General features: G+C 41.7%; 1 protein-coding gene across 1 annotated transcript in view; it reads right to left on the minus strand.

The window, feature by feature from the left end:
* Positions 1-6,869: 6,869 nt before the first annotated feature.
* The window catches only part of C10H9orf152 (chromosome 10 C9orf152 homolog), a 154,011-nt gene continuing 142,757 nt past the window's right edge, over positions 6,870-18,123 (minus strand). Inside the window, exon 2 of the mRNA XM_085632024.1 lies at positions 6,870-11,327. Coding sequence (XP_085488150.1) covers positions 10,789-11,327 — 539 coding nt within the window. The 3' untranslated portion in view covers positions 6,870-10,788. The remainder of the gene's footprint in view (positions 11,328-18,123) is intronic.

An 18,123-nucleotide genomic window follows, 5' to 3' on the forward strand; every position in this document is an offset into this window, starting at 1 on the left:
GATCCACCCCTTCGGCCTGGGACGACTCCTGGTGGCCGACCACACTGGGAACATCCCCAATACCCACCGACCACACACGCAATCTAGAGGTCATCCTCGACTCCACCCTCTCCATGACTAAGCAGGTCAATGCCGTCTCTTCCTGCTGCTTCAACACCCTCCACATGCTCTGCAGGATCTACAAGTGGATCCCCACCGAAACGAGAAGAACGGTCACCCAGGCCCTCGTCAGCAGCAGATTGGACTACAGAAACGCCCTCTATGCAGGAGCCTCGGCCAAACTCCTGAAACGGCTGCAACGGATCCAGAACGCCTCTGCACGCCTGATTCTCAACATCCCTCGCCGCAGCCACATCACACCCTACCTGAGAGACCTGCACTGGTTCCCCGTCAACAAGAGGATAACCTTCAAGCTCCTCACCCATGCACACAAGGCACTCTACAACACCCGAACAGCGTACCTCAACAGATGACTCAGCTTCTACACCCCCACCCGCCAGCTCCGCTCCACCGACCTCGCCCTCGCCACAGTCCCCCGCATCCGAAGAGTGACCTCCGTCGGCAGATCATTCTCCCACCTCGCCGCCAAGACCTGGAACACCCTCCCCACCCACCTACAGCAGACCCAAGACCTGCTGACCTTCAGAAGACTCCTCAAGACCTGGTTTTTCGAGCAGTAGCAGCATTCCCCAACCCCCAGCTCCTTGAGACCCTCACGGGTAAGTAGTGCGCTTTACCAATGTTATGATTGATTGATTGATTGATTGATTGGTTTCAGAATAATATCGAACAATAGCCACAATGTACAAGAGGAGATAAGATAACTTAATGACTTCAAAGGTTTGAAAAGACTGACATTTAATACCACTGAACTATTAAAGAGTTGGTTGGGAGACTAAATGATTTAATGGAAACATGAACAATTGATGAAGATGCAATCAAGTTCCTTCTAGTACTACATCTGATTACAAATACCATTTACTTTCTCACTAAGGTGCATAACAATATTGACAATCCAATGTGACTACCAGTGGTCTTAGTATGCTCACCCCTATTTGAACAGACCTCCATTTATGTTCCTGTCTCAGAAGCACTGGTGACCTCTTTCAACATCTCAAACATGTCACATGGAAAGAAAATCATAAATTCTATCAAGGAATGTGGTAGCTCTTTATACATCCACACAGCACACAAATGATCTAAAAGCCTGTAAATATTTTCTTAATCAGTGGAAATTAACGAATCTGAAATACACAAATATTGTCTTGGAAGTCTACACTATCCATCAGTTATTCAGGCTGCATGCAGTGGCGGCCGGCACGGGTAAGAGCGGTGGTGAGGCGGAGGCAGGGGAGTGAGGGGGAAGTTGACAGATGACAGATAGGTAACAGTAAATACCATTTTTTTAAAAACCACTTACCTTGTGCTCACTGCATCACCAACTTTCAACTACATGTTCCATATTTACAGATCAGAAAAACTGCTCACCTCATTGAAATTGTACATACCATACAAGAAATCAACCCCATTGTTCATATTTGTGGGCTCAGTAAATCGCCACCAATAATTGCGGACTTGTTTGACACACATTGCATCAGCTTTCTCCTCATTGACCAGTAAAGGAAAAGTGAGGTTCTAGCTGTGAATTTCAAATTTATTTTACCCTAAATGTAACAAAGAAAATGGGCTGGCTATTCAAAACACTCATTAAGTCCATGAAAATCTGGACGTCAGTGGGCTGCTTTTACGGGTGGATTGCTTTGGTTTCTTTACCTCATGCAACCCCTGGATCAGACTTGACGGAGCAGCACTTACACTTCTTTAAGACACATATGTGATTTATTTGAGTGGAAAAACAATGAATCTGTGCACTGTACCAGAACATGATTTTCTTTGATATTTTGTGGCATTCGCTTCAGAACTGTCTCTTGGGAATATGGATCTTTAACTAATACATTTGTTAAGTGTGAAGTAATATTGATTGACTGTGTCCACTTAAATAATAAGGTACTTGAACCCCTTAAAAAGATGATCACACATTTTACTGCAAGTTTTATTAATTTGAAATAGAGTTGTAAAATCCCAATTAACTTCCTTGCTCCTACTTCAAGAAAGTCGTATCGAAATATGATCTCCCACAACTTAGATGCTTCCGCAATAAATCAAACTTGGAAAATACTCAAAATAATAATTACAAGCGCTCCTGCTCCAACTGTTAATAAGCCAATCAAAGTCGAATGGTTCCATCATTTTTAGATCTATTTTTAATTTAGCATCATTCACATCCACATCAAAGTGCTTAAAAACTGGTAAAAACTGCTAAAAATCTTGACTTCAGGCCCCAATAGTTAGAGTAACCAACTTTACTTTTGACTCCATTTTCTCAAGGTATAAAATCGTATAACAAAAGTATATAAACATTATGCCATAAATGTTTTATGTCATTTCTCCTTCAAACTGAAAAGATATTCTATCAAATATGAATCCCCATGGCATATCTCCATGGAAAACACATTATTAAAACCTAAGAGAAGGTGCAGAGCTGACAAATTGAGGAACCTTCTTATCGTACTCCATAAGACAAAGGAAATCTATGCATCTAACCTCGTATTCCCAAATCGTTATCATCCACAACCAAGTAACTAAACTGCAAATAAACTAAAGGTTTGCTCGAAAAAAACTATGAAGTCAATAAATCAACTTGCAAACTGTACTTTTACGTGCCATGACAGGAGTGTGTATGCTTTAATAAGTAGCTATCTAGGTATGGATTAAGGTGTCCTCAATCATTGACTTTTAGCAAGTCAAAACTAGAAGAACAATCAATTCTTGCACTGGAGCACACCTTAAAATTGAATATTGCGTACAAAAGGTTCTACAAAAGGTTTCCACCTCCAGACCAAATATGGATTGAAGATTCTACATAGATTGTGTTTTCATCCGTGAGACCAAGCTTCTTGTTTTCCTCTTGCCCCTTAAATCCAGGTGAAGACACCACATGCCAAGCAAACTGACAATTATGCTTATTTTCAAATGCACCCCTAAAACATCCAATATTACATCCCTGTGTAAAGTCTAAATTATTAGATTTTGTTCCAGACCTCGGATGTCTCATGAGTAGCGATGACAGGCACAATCTATAACCATCCACACAAGCCCTTAGACTAGTTTAGAGGTTACAAAATGCAGACAAAGAAGCAGCATAATGTTGCCACTGAGCAGTGGTACCCAATTATTACAAAATGTCTAGAAAACAGCTCTTGTTTAGTTTATAGGGAATGCTGACAAAGCTCAAAATTGTATTTTCCCTGGAGCAATGAAATTCTTTGCACTGCTCTTGAAAAAATACTCTGTGTAATAGTACAAGCATACTTCAGGAACTAATATAAGTGGCTTTGGCATCTCATTAAAGAATGGCTTTCATATATAAAGAAAAGTGAAATAGTGACTCTTGTAGTTTCAAATAATGGATTTCCAGATAACTATCGACTTATTGCATCCTCGGCTGAAGCTTTATTGCCGCAGTTTTAGAAATTATCAAGCTCATGTTATGTAATGTAATGTTATGTTACGGAAATTTATATCGCGCACGGCTACTCATGAGTGTCCCGGCGCGGGAGCCAAATAGAAGACTGTGGGGAACTGTGTGTCACTGCAGATTAAATAAACAATAAAAGTTTTAGTCTCTTCCTGAACAGACGAGGGTCATGAGTGCTCCGCAACTCAAAAGGAAGGGAGTTCCATGCTTTGGCCGCTTTAAAATATAGAGAGCTTCCTCCAACTATAACAAACCAAAAGCGAGGTACCTTGGTAGTTCTACATTTAATTTTACCTTTTTATTTTTCATGCTTTAGGGTTTTCAGGATGAAACCGTTAGGATAGCTTCAACTGTCAGTTAACCATATGTAAACAAATGTGTGCCACCATGACACTTGTGGTGAGTATATGGTCTTTAGCTCATGGATCGGTGTGCCTCTTTGGGAACTGAAGCAAGTAAAGTATTTGAAGATACAAAAAACATATATAGTAAAGATTTAGGTTTAATGGTGGGGCCTCTGTATCAATTTATGCCCCCCTGTACCACAGTGATGACTGCGTCATACCAACTTTAAGCTTTACCTAGTCCAGAGCCTTTTATTAGTTCCTCTGGTTACTTATAAACCATTAATAAAGGATCTGTGTAAATAATAGAAAGCCTGATCCCAACTGTTCAGTACCAAGGGCCTTATAACAAGTTCGGTGGTCTGACCGCTGTAGGGCTTCCTCTGCCCCCGCCAGCAGCACACAGCGCTGGCGGTCCAAAGACCGCCGACGGTGTGAAGGCGGGGATCTTGCAGCTGTGGTGAGTACTATTACCATATATATCGATGCCTGTGTGTGCATTTCAACTGGATATGTGTCGGATACACAAATTTGCATGATATATGTAGAACAATGCCATATACCCATTACCGGGGTTCGGTTCATATGTGGACAGTCCTGGCAGTGGATAGGAAAAGGACTCACCTGTAGATCGACATACACAGGGTCGTAATCCTTGGAGTGAAGATCCTGCTGTGGAGGGGGGACCTGGAGAAAGAGATCCACGTTGGAATCTGCCTGGAAGAAGAAGAAAGGAGCCACTACACTCCCCATATCCTTCGTCACTGCCACCTTAAAGGAGGTGGTTGGACCTCTGCGGTTCGCTGGTGGAAAAGGCAACTCGTAATATGCATGGCGCTGCAGCTCCCCTGTAACACCCTATGGCAACTGCCTTTCTCCGAGTGCGAACCCGGCAGTTGGTGGTCTGCTGGCGATCACAGCGGTCCAGCGGCAGACTTCACAAAGCCGATCCGTCCAACTCGTAATACGCCGGTCAGACCGATGAGCTCACCGCGCTTGGACCGCAGCCGCCAATACAGTGGTCCATGGGACCGCCAAACTCATAATAAGGGCCCAAGAATTTTATTTGATCAAAGAAAAATTACAACATATAGTCTTCCTACATTATATGGTAACAGCTTTTGGTGGTACACTCTCATACTTCGCCTGAAGAAGCAATGACGCATATTGTGGATGCTATCAAGTTGGAACCAACTTTGCAGATGGCTCCCATTCAAAGCATCATAACCAAATCCACCTTCATACACTCACTCACTTAGGCTTTCATTCATGCAGGTAGTGTTAGCAGCAGCCAGAAGACACATCAAGTACCTTCTAACGGGTTTGAGTTTCTTGCCTTCTCTAGGGGTCAGTTTACCACTTTCAACGTCCAACAATCTCACATTTTGTTGGCTAGAGAAAGTTAAGACCTCAGTGCCGCCTTCGACACGGTGAACCACCGTGTCCTCCTGTCTCGTCTTAAAAAACTGGGCGTCAAAGACAGGGCACTCATGTGGTTGGAGTCCTTTCTTGGTGACAGATCCTTTAAGGTCTTTACAGAAAATAGCTGCTCTCCATCAATGCCATTACAGTGTGGGGTGCCACAGGGCTCCTCCCTCAGCCCCACACTGTTTAATGTTTATATGGCGCCCCTGGCAGAAGTAGTTGCCTCCTTTGGGATCCAACTGGTAAGCTATGCTGACGACGCCCAGCTAGTTGTTTCTCTTAATCAGTTGGAATCCTCCCCCTCCAGGCTCTGTCACTGCCTGGAGGCAGTAGCAAACTGGATGGACCTGTCCCACCTGAAATTGAATGGAGGTAAAACGGAGCTGATGCTTCTAGGAAAACGAGCCACATTTGACAACTCGATACATTGGCCCGCCTGTATGGGTCCAGGACCCACTCCAAAGACCGAGATAAAGAGTCTCGGCTTCTGGTTGGATGCAGAGTTGTCATTTAAGATCCAGGCAAGGAAAACAGTAGCCACTTGTTTCGGACTGCTGAAAACAATCCGGAAAATCCTTCCTCAGTTACCCGAGGCAGCAAAGAAAACCATTGTCCAGTCCCTTGTTCTATCCAGGTTGGATTATGGAAATGCGCTCTATCTTGGAGCCCCCGTGTCGGTTATCCGGCAACTTCAGGTTGTCCAGAATTCCGCAGCACGGCTACTCACGGGCACTAGCCATCGTACATCAGCCAGGCCCGCACTTGGCACCTTGCATTGGCTCCCCATAAAGGAGCGAATCTATTTTAAGACCCTCTGCACGGTCCATAAAACACTCTATGGGAGTGGCCCCCCCATTCTAGATGATATGATCAGACCTTACAATCCTACCAGGAATCTTCGCTCGAACCAACAAAATCTGCTGACAGTTCCTAGGATCAGCAGATCCCGCACAGGAGGTCGCCTGTTCTCGCACAACGCGGCTGGGCTGTGGAATGCTCTTCCCCCACCTCTCCGCCAAGAGCCTAACCTCCTTGTCTTTCGAAAAAAGTTAAAAACTCTTCTGTTTCCAAAAAACTAGTTAAAATAACTCTTCATTTTTAACCCATCTCTGCTTGGTTAGTCTTAAGCGCTGGGATGCTCCCGAGTAGCCATGCGCTATATAAGAGCCTTTTAATAATAATAATAATAATAAGACAAATTTAAATAATGTTTGAATATCTTTGCACTGCGTAAGATACACCTTAACTTCTGTTGGACAGCTATGAAATTGGGCAACTACAGTAATCCGTTACTGAGACTAAAACTCTAAGGAAAATAACCTGTCACACCTTGGGGTCCTATTACAGATTAGGGCGATCATGAAAAGGATTGCAATGGCTCCAAAATAGAACGTTATCTCTAGCAGAAGTATGTGATATCAGATGGTAAGATTCTGCAGGGAAGGGTCCTTAGAGTTCCTGCCTTTCTTCAGCCTGCCATACCCAGATGGACTACCTACTCCATCAAAGATCCACTTCAGTATTTCAGCAACCCACAGGTTAGGCAATATAATACAAGTAAGTCCAAAATAGATTTTTAATATACATTTAGATAGTCGACTGTTTGGCGAAATTCAATTCTTAAACAAATATCCAAAAATGTATGTTTAGACTTCTCAGCATAAAGCAATCTTTCACGTTGTGTAAAACATTGCTTTACACTAACCTTAGTATAAATGATCCGTTACTACAAATTACAGTGAGTGTATGCTAATATTTTTGATAAATACATACATACAAACAGGACATAGAATAATGAGGACATTGAAGACTCACCATTTTACATAAAGTGCAAATTTTTTATGTATTGATGCCATACACACATGTATATTATTCATAATTTAACATACATTAAAGGACGAGTCAATGAATTATGCCCTATGCTGTAGAAACAAAATACACTAGAAGATAGTGCTTGAAAGATCTGTTGCTTGTGTAATGGAAAAATCAGTTCTTGGAGATGCTGCTGAATGTCCACAGATCTGGAAATGACCATAAGGCACATTTAAAAGGCTTCCAAGTGAATGAATGAATGATAACACTTATATAGTGCAGTAATACCCAAGAATCTCTTGGTCAGTATATTATTATAACATGAGCAAAAGAAGTACAACGATTCTACAAAATGTTAGTTATTAAGGTCAGTTGTCTCTGAGGTGAGGAGGCTATCTTAAACACGCCCAGTAGTGAATCAATTAGTGTGGCAGAGTTTTTTACATGGGATGTGTCCAACATCAGCCCAGGAAGGCTGTACATTATTTCAGCATTCTAACATAAAAAATATTTACATGCAATGTATCTAAATGGAACGCAATAAGATAGTGGATATCATGAAAATCTGGCAGAGGGTGCAGATATCCTGGACCTAGGTGGGGCACTCCTGTTTTGCATTTTAAAAAACATGGCAGTCTGAGGTGTTAAAATGGAAGTCATATTTGCATATTAATCCCTGGCAACGGTAGGATGACATTCAGAATAATACACGGCAGTTTTACTGTACAATCAAATGGGAGACAACCATCTCCTAGTAGAGAGACAGGTGATAAATGAAGAAGGATTTTAGATGCTGTTAGTATGACACATCAAAACACTGTAGTGAATCCAGGACCATCAGGAAAAAACTAGCATTAGGGTGCTATAGAAATACAAATTCTCCGTAGTGAATCATGAACCAGTGGAAGTTTACTGTTGAAGGCACACCACCAAAAACGCTCTCAGACATGTGTCTAACATCATAAGCACTGTCTTCCGCAACTATTTCCAGTCCATGCTCATGCAACACCTTTGTTTTGGGACCAGCTTACTACCACTCTTGACAAGCATGTCCATCCTTAAACTTCTTGAGTACCTTACCTCTCCAGGCTGTCCTCTCTGTTCTTTAAAGATCCCTCTCATATTTACTTCTCAAACTCTGAGCACACATCACTGCAAAGGGAGTCCCTCAAGGTTCTATCATCGCTACATCCTACCCGTGTACTCAAGCTCTCTTAGTGATATAAAGTTCTTGTCCTAATTTTCCTACCTCATCTTTGCCAGTTACACCCTCCCCATCATCCTCTCCATATAAACATATTCAATCGTCCTATCTTCCCCTCCCAACATCATTCCCCAGTGACCCTCTACCTCCAAACTTGGAGCTCACTCTGTCAGTCAGATTCGAATTCCTCTTTCAATATCTTGACTGACAGCTCTGCCCACTATCACCTGCCTCATATTTGTAAAACCAAAAAAAATCTCAATATCCCAAATCTGAGCCCTACACCTTGTGCCAAAGATCCCACTCCTTAATCAAACACACTTCCTCTGTTCATTATGCCAACACTATCAGAAACCACACTGACCTCCGTACTATGGAGTAGTTTTGATCTTTTTCTCTTCTTGCTCACCTACACTACAATACTCCCCCAACTGATTTAATAGCCTCCACTCTCTTTAACACCTTCCCAAAACCTATCTCCTTTAACTCAAACGTTTTGATGAGGTCCATTCTTCCTACAGATGCAGGACAGTTTATCGGAGAGATAATTGACCGTCACATGTACTGTTTATCAGCAGACACATTTTAGTTGTACCATAAGGTCATCAGTGATTTACAAAGAAATACATAGCACAGATTAAAAAAAGGATGGGAATCATCCAAACACATGTACTTGCCCGCAAATGGTCTTTAATCGTGAATAGGCTCTAATTAAATGCACATTTCCATTCAAGTTCACAAACTAACAGATAAGGCATAGCAATTAATATTCACCAACTCACCAATTTGGACATAGAGACAAACACCTCTAGGCCATCTCGTTTCGCAAAATTGACTCTCATTAAAAGACCTCTCAGTTATTAAATATAAACGTAACTTTCAACGTATGCAGGGCCAAATTTCATGTGAACCTGCTTTTTCTGAGTTAGTAGGCTCTAAGAAAAAATGTCTAAGTGCCTAATTTAGAGTTGGATGGTTATGCAAAATCATCTTATTTGAGGAGCTTAAATCTACAGAGAATTAGCCATCAAAATGTGTTACATGGTGGAGGATTATTCTGCCAGCAAATTCCCCTCCAGCCTTAGTACTTCCTGAACAAATTAGAGAATTTACCAACAAACTCTAAATAAGGTCATGTACCATGTACAGTGCTCACAGATTGTACTATTTTCTTCAGTGGAAACTCTGTTAAGACTCACAAGAGTGCCTTTATAAATCATTCTGGCAGCATCAGTTATATTTCTTCCTTGAATATCTTGCTCTCGTTGGCAAAAGATGACTTTCTCCCCATTTGCATCATTCTCAATGGTCCTTTAGGGTGCTGAATCTGATTCTGTCATTCCATTATTTGCCATCATACATCCTTTCTAACACATTTGATTGCCTTGCTTCATACATCATATACGTGCATCCTTTGTGGTAACTGTCATGCATGAAGAAAGAATCTGTACTGTCCAAAAAAACAAATTACTATATCATCTTTATCCATGTTCCTATAAATGTTATCAGAGTTTAGAACAAAAAACATTTCTAGGTCTAGTAAGATAACAAGCAATCTTTTTAAACAAGTGTCAGGATAATCTGACAGCAATATAAAAAGCTCTTTCAAACACGCTTGTGAACCCAGAACATATACAACACACAACCACACTAAATATTTGTTCTACATAATCATGACAAGGTAACAGTTATTACTATGAATTCAGACTTCATCTTATAGCATCCTAACTAATCCGAAGTCTTTTGGAGTTTGCTGGTGAAGAAATTATTCCTTTTCAATGTATTGAAAGCAATACTTCCACCTCTAGTCATTTACTACACATCTGAAAGACACACACAGAAATGTGAAAATTAATCAGTACACAATGAAGATCCATAATAGTGAAGGAGCCAAAGTGACCAACACAGAATTAATTGTAAAGGAAATCTTGTCGTCTCTGGAATTCAGTTGCTCATGACAACATGAACAACCCAATTTCCTTACCAAGGCATTGTAAAGTTTTTTTAACTGATTTTGATTGTCAAGAAGGTTCAAGTGATTTCCCAAGAGCGAATCTGCATATGCGTAAATGGGAGAAAAGTTTTCCTAGCAACCTGTGTCAAAATAACACAGAAAAACAAAATAGGAGGCAATGTTCAGCTCTGCCATTCAGGTTGTGAATCATTCATGTCTATCCGGATGAACACAAGCACACGCCAACCTTGATGCAGCCAGACACAATGAAAACTACAAAGGCAGCTAGGTAAAAAGTGCCTTGAAAGAAGATCCTAGAATTTCAGGAGCAGAAATCTCTCTTTCCCTTGTTTGTTTTTTGTTGTTGAATAAGATGGTCCCACAAAGGTGTTTTGGCAAACATCAGAGGAACAATGGCTGGCCTTTCTCCATTAGAGCGTTCCACCTTGGGCGTTTCCTGCATCTCACATTTCTTCTTCAAGAAACATTAGACAGTGTTTGCCTAGTTAGTTCAAATATTTGACTGAGTGACATATAATCCAAGACGCCTGGCAGCTTCTGAAATCCTGGGTCCTTTCTTTTGAGGGAAAGGGTAATAATATAGTTTGTTTGATCCTGACATCTGATTAATGGATGAGAGTTGGTGATGTATTAAAGAAGTGGTTGTCAGTGGTTTCCATGAAGGCTTTCTTTGAATACTTCTAAATGGTCCACTCTTTTCTTCGGTGGGACTGTCTATTAAGAGGGGGTGCACAGATTCAGTGTCCCCATTTCCCTCCAAAGTCATCATGTCATCGTCAAAGCTAACCTGTTTGTGTTTATCTTGCACAGGATTGAATGCCTGACTCGGGTGCTCAACTTGAACCAGTCGGTGAATATCTAGATGTATGTGCCATGGATCGATTGGGTCTTGTGAAGTAGCATCGCGCAGTATTTCTAGGGTGACTCCTCTTACAGGAATTCGCTCCTCAAATGCTTTCGGTTTTTGCACCTTCTTGTTTACGGGAACTGTTGTAACCAGTGCTTCCGTGGTCATAGGATCATCCTCACCTGTAGGGAGAGCAATAAAAAAAAATCATTACACACAGAATTAAAGTTTTCATTAATCAACTAAAAGCAGGTGTGCCAGAATATGAGGTACAAGTCAAAATCATGATTTGGTAACCAGAAACAAATAAAAGGAGAATAATACCTCCCACACCATTCCACACCATTTCCCAGACAATCAAGGTAACAAATGTATTCATTCATGTCAGGATTGATTACTGAAACACAATCTAATTAGGAATCACAAAGAAAACCTGAATAGGTTCTACCATATACAAAATGATGCTGCATGCTTGATATTTGGCTTTAAAGGTTTTTTTCAGCATCAGGTGTATTGCAGACTCTACACTGGCTGCCAGTAGGAAAGCAGATACGCTTTAAAGAACTCTGCCTGATCCATAAAATCCATCACACCTCTCAAACTACCAAGTTAGCATTGAAATGCAAAATAACACAAACCGCCTGTCAGTTGTGGTTCACAAATCGATCTCCTGATCATCCCCAGATTAAGAGAAATCTTATGGTTTGGAAATTCCTTAAGAGTGATTGGAAGCTAAATAGAGAAATAAGCTCCCATTGCCCCACAAACTCATGCCTGATTATGTGAAGTTTACAAAGGCTTTCAAAAATTGGCTATTTGTTTGCTTTATCGGGTTCAAGTAATTCAACTGTTTCATCTAACACAGGTGATGTTTTCTGTTTACCATCAGATTCTTGCATTCACTAGAGTTGTATGCTTTGTTTGGAATCTAGCTCCCACAGCGTCCACAGACCTCTCCAGGGGGGCATGTTTTGCACTTTATAAGTAACCACGCGACTAAACTACGCGCCTCCTCACCTGCCTCAGGGCTTACTCCCCCCTCCCTCCTTCCAAGGAATATCATTATAAATAAACTTTCTGGTGTCCTACTTGCCTTCGTAACCTTGCAGCAGTCCCTACTATTACCCATAATATTGTGTGAAAAAATTTCTAGTCTCCCAAACCGGAGGCGTAGCTAGAGCTTGTGGCGCCCGGAGCTATCCCTCAGATTGCCGCCCCTGGGGATGGGGGAGGGGGGTTGCTGGGGAAAAAGGACGGCAAGCACTTGAAAGAGGACCGAGAGACACGTAGTATCGCCGCTAATAGTTACCTCGATCATGCAAGTTACATGCACATACATGACACGGTCCAAGGCTACACAGTTGAATACACCGGTGACTGGCAGTACAAAAGAGAACACCCAGACTGCATGATCTATCTGGGGACTCAGAAAAACCGCATGTGACATCCATCAGAGAGCTGCGTGAACAATTACCTGGTAATCCCCTCAGCACAATGCAAACATGCACATACATGACACTGTTCAGGGATCCATAATCTACAGCTGACATTAAATGACCATTCATCATGGTCCCCCCATTAAAGCAGTGCACTTTGTGATCTGCATGGTACATGTTCTTTGCAGCAGGCACATTAACCCTCTGTGCTACCTTTCCAGGAGTCAACCCTTCCATTCGACAAAACTCGGATCTCTCTCTCGGAAGAACATTATTCACCGAAGTTATCATGACATTTTTATTGTTTCTGAAAATTGCTGGAGTCCAGGAAGGAGGCAGCAAGTTTTTTTTAAACCATAATATACTTGCAAACACTACGCACCCACCCGAAATAAGTACCCAGTGCGGTCACACCGTTCGCACCGCCCTAACCTGCTCAAGGTTCATGTGACCTCAGTGACAGAGTCACAGTGACTGGATCACTGTTGCTCTAGGGTGTGCTGCTTCGTAGGCCTGCCCGCAAGACTGGAGATGAACTTCAGTATGGATTGCGGTGGACAGGCCTTCAAGGTTAACTCACAATTGACACCGCTAGGGTTCACCTGCTTGTGCTAAGACATCAAGCCTTCTAAGGTCTAGGGGGGCCTTGTAAGGTCTAGCATGGGAATATGCTCCCTCAGTAGAGTAGTCTGGTGGACTGGGCATGAAGGCTGAACCCAGTTCCCCAGTTCCAAATTCGACAGCTCTGGCCATAGTGCCACATCCTCTCCCCCACTGAACACCATACTGCCCCACTGAGAGAAACTCTCACTGCCTTCAGCTACAACTTAATTGTGCCCGCTATAAACACTTGGATGTGGCTCAATTCAAATTATGCACTTGATAAGAGTAATATGCTGTCTAAAAACAAAAAGTAAAAGCAAACACTCATGGGGAATGCAAGATTAAGTAAAGCATGTGAAATGTAAGCAGAAAGAACATGGTTACCTTAACGATCTCTCACTCACTATTCAGAAATCAGCGAGTGGTTTTACCTGAAAAGTTAAGGACATGACTACAGGGCCCTGAAGGGAACCGTTTCAATGTCCATTGCTTATATCCTTAATAAACGTAAGCAGTATGGTTTAAAAAGACCAAATCCATAAACAGAGCTATGGTACGCATTTTGTTTTCCAATCCACCCATCAACCAGGTATTGCAGTACCTCCAGGAATGGTGCACTTGCCCACCTGGGGACAACAATGCTGTTCAAAGAAAGACGAGAAAACAAAAGTAGCGCTTCACTGCAAAGTCTGTAAAGTGAGGCTGATGTGTTTGGATGTGAATAAAACCAATCTGGCCACTTTGCAACCACTCTGTCTTCCTTTATTTAGTTATGTATTTATTTTTCATATTTAAAACCTTCTATTTCTCTCCATCCCCCTGCACTTTGGAATAGAAAAATGTCAGACAAGCATTGGCATTGCCAATAGGTCTTGCCTTTGGGACCTTCTAAGTGTTTAGCCATGCAACAGTTGCATAACTAAATACTTATAAGGTCCCAAAAGAGAGACCTATTGGCTATGCCATGCGATCAAGCATCAAAGCTGCCGCGAAAGTGAAAGTAATCGCGGTCAAGCGCGCGCGCCCGCGCGCATGCACTGTAGCTCTAGACTCGCCTGGAAGCACTTTTTGGAGCCCTATCAAAAAAGGGCATTTCCCGCAAGAGTGTTTTTCTTTTTTGGATCCATTTCACAGGGAAGCAACTAAATGAAAGAAGGAAAGAGGTTGTGAACCGCTTCTTCAAGTTATGGTTTTCAGTAAGTGAGGAGCAAGACAGAAAGAGAGGGAATAATAGGAAGAGAGGGGGGGGACAGCTGCCAGCACAAAAAAGAAGAGGACATTGCCCGAGTCCTATTCCTTCTCTGCCCGTCCCCGAACGTCCACGAAAGCAAGCTGAGCCTTATCTGAATGCCTTTGTCCGCCCCAAAATAGTGCCGCCTGGGGTGGACCGCCCCACCGCCGCCCCCCCCCAGCTAAGCCACTGTCCCAAACTTTCTCATCTTATTATAGTCTTTAATCTCCTACCCTCCACTGTGCCATGGAACCAGTCTCTTTAAAAGTAAAAGCATGCGCCATGCTCAATGGTGGCTGTTACACCTGGCCACGGCTGAGCCAGGTAAACATCTGTCATCTCCTGTGGTTCTTTTTAGACTCACAGGAGCCAGTGAAAATGGCATTTGCCAATGCAAGATCATCACCTACCATGCAGTATGTCTGTCTGTGGCGATCCAGGGATGCAGAGGAAATAGGGGTAACAGCAGATCACCATAAAATATTCCACCATTTCCCTAAGGTTTCTGAAGAAGTCAGGAAGGGCGTTCATCAGCATCTGCCCTTCCACCAGTTTCAGTAAGTCTCTGCGAGAAGAGGAAGGGCCATTGTCCACCCTTTGTCATAAGAGAAGTGAAAATCAAATGTATTTTTTCACTGCTTTCTGTCAGAGCAGTACCATTCATGTATGTTTATTGAGTAATTTAATAGCTTTTTATCTGAGGGGTTGAACTAGTTGAATCCCAGCAATTCTGTCTCTTCCACACCTATCCACATACACCCTCTAACAAGCTTCCATACACAGTACACTCAGATAAAGAAAACAATGGTCCCTGATTAATGGTTGTTCATTAAGGTAATCATTTTTCACATAATGTCAATATTTGTTATGATGAAATCATTAGTAGGTTAATTATGAGGTCATGGCAATTCTAGACAATGAGGACCTGGTTATACATCCAGAAAGCATTCCCTGGCTATAACAACTTCCTACAAAGGTTTTCTAAACAGTAAAGGAGTCCGACGAGCTGGACACGGTAGATGTGAAACAGTGGAGGCACTGCCTTTGGTACTCAAACCCACCATGTTTAATCTTCCCCAACAATTAACTGGGGAATATTTGCCAAAACTGCTTATAGTATAATGGTAGGTGCACTTTTATGCTAAAGATGGCCCATCTGGTGAGTCATTTGGTATCTACTTTTTGTTTTTCAAAGGCAAACCCTCAAAGTAGAGGTCTGTGCAAAGTACTGAGAAACAAGAAGCGGATCCTTGAAGAAGTTCTGTAAGACCGTGCCTTTCCTTTGTATTTGAATAGACTTGTTCTGACCTCTGCTTCAAAGTTCTGTTAACACAGCCAAAGGAGCAAAAGCAACACTTCCTATGAAAGGTTTAGCTTTTAAGTAGAAATACAGGCATACATCCAGAGCAATGGCCTTCTATCCTAATGGAGCAGTGATAGTATGTGCACTTTAGTGTTTCCTAATTTCCATTGTGCAGAAAAGAGAGTACTCTGTCCAGAGGCATTTGCAAGATGGTATCTCTTCTTGCGATGCTGTGCACATATTTTCCTGGTCTTATAAAATATTAAGAACAAATGTTGAATTTCTATGTGTGCATCTAAAATATGAAAAATGTAATTTGAAGATTAGCATTTTTTCTGCCTGGCCTAACAGATGACAGAGGTGCAAACTAGCTATTTAGAGATTCATTCTCCCACCTAGTAACATAAGTTGCCAACTAACTTACAATTTATAGTATTCATTATTCAGGGGACTGTATTATGACATAGGTATAGTTCTAATGGAATATTACGATTCAAACCTGTTGTTGGTCCTGGAGTCAGTTGAGACGCCAGGGAGCTTTGGGTTACAGTGAATAAAGGAGTTTTCTATCATTTACCTGTTTCCAGGGGGATTACTACAATATTTGGTAACAAGTTTCACTGCAACCCTACCCACATGTGCAGAGGAGTCGTAGAGCATCCAAATTCCTGGTGATTGCCTAGCTGTATCGTATTTACAAAGGGTTGTCGAACTAAAGCAGTTGCCTTGATCGTTTAAGCCAGGTTATTTAGTATTCATTAATTTTGAGCTTGAGGCCTCATTGTGGAGGAGCAGTCTTAGTACAGAGTGGCCTCAGTGCATTGTCTAGCCATGCTGTGGAGGAGGAGGAGCAGCCTTAGTGCAGTGAGACAGCAACAGGTGAAGTGTAGAGGTGTCTCCAGATGCCATTTTAGTTTTGGGCACGATTCCCAGTGCCATTTTAGATCGCTTTAAATTTGTGGACAGCACCATTTTGGTTTAGCGTGTGAAGCAATCAAGCAACGCATCCTCAACCCAGTCCTTTAGTCATTGAGCTGTTTTGGATTGACACCAATCCTATAGTCATCATGACATTTTGTATCAGGTGTAGAGAGCGGTTCTGAAATCATCGTAAAATTGTTGTATAGTTGTTGCACCATTTGAGATACACTGCCAAAGTCATAATCGGGCCTTTAGTATTTAGGTGCTGTCGATGAAAATAGATTTGTTGCTAAATGCAAGTTGTTTATATTAGAACATAATCTTGGGTTTGCGGGGCAAGCTGTACTTGAAGATTCGCTGCCTTTAGAACTTGCAGAAGGAGAGGATGGTCTAGATAAATTTGAGGATACTGCAGCTAGGCTAGAAAAAACTGTTTGATATACAACCAAGTCTGGTCATGCTGAGGCACAAATCTTTTACCAGAGAACCTGATGAGGGTATTTATGTGTATGTTGCTGCTTTATGCATATTGGCTGCTGACTGTGAGTTTGAAGGATTTACGTCACAGTTGATAAACTGTTGCATGGTGTAGACAAGGGAGTACAAGAGAAATTACTCACAATAAAAAATCCTTCTTTGCAAGAAACTATTATCATAGTAAAAAGTATTGAGTTTCCTGAAGCTGCATCAAAGGAGTTAGTGAAGAATGATAAATTGGCAATGGGTTAAAGAGCAAAATGTAAAACAAAACACTACAGTAAAGTCCAACAAGAATGCCATACCATTTAGAATGAGAGACAGGGGTAATATTTTTATTCAGAGTAATATTTGTTTTCTGTGTGGGTTCTCATCAAATTTCCCGAATGGACGTCCATGTCCAGCAAAGAATGTGACATGCCGCAAGTGTGGCAAACAAGGTCATTTTGCCAAAGTTTTCAAATACAAGTATAAAATTAATAGTGTCAACCAAAATGAGAAGGATTTTGAGATGAATGAAAGCATAGTAAACACTATGAATGATTTAGTTCTGGTTGTCAAAGATGAATCTGACAAATGTATTGATCCATATCCAAGCAATTATGTAGATGGTAAACCTGTCGATTCAGGTGCAAGAATGACAATGATCATGGAAGAACTATTTGCTGAGAATTAGGATAACAAACACCTGGAACCACAGGGTAAAAATCCGGTGTCATACGAAGGGAAAGAAAATAGAATTAAAAGGACACATTTGGAATTTAAAAGTCTCATAATTCAGGGCCAAGTGTGTGCTGCTAAGAAAGGCTTGAATATATTGGGGTGGTATCACCAAAGGTTATTCGGCATGACATTAAGACCAGGGAGCAAGTGTCTTTTGTGGGTGATGAGCATCATGGTGAAGCAAAGTTTTGGACTAACATGTATAAACATTATTTGCTGACAAGCTGAACCACATAAGGGGGTTTGAGGCAGGAAATCAAAGTTAAGGAAAATGCCACCCCAGT

Source organism: Triturus cristatus, chromosome 10 (genome assembly GCF_964204655.1).
Source record: "Triturus cristatus chromosome 10, aTriCri1.1, whole genome shotgun sequence".
NCBI classification, from domain to species: Eukaryota; Metazoa; Chordata; class Amphibia; order Caudata; family Salamandridae; genus Triturus; species Triturus cristatus.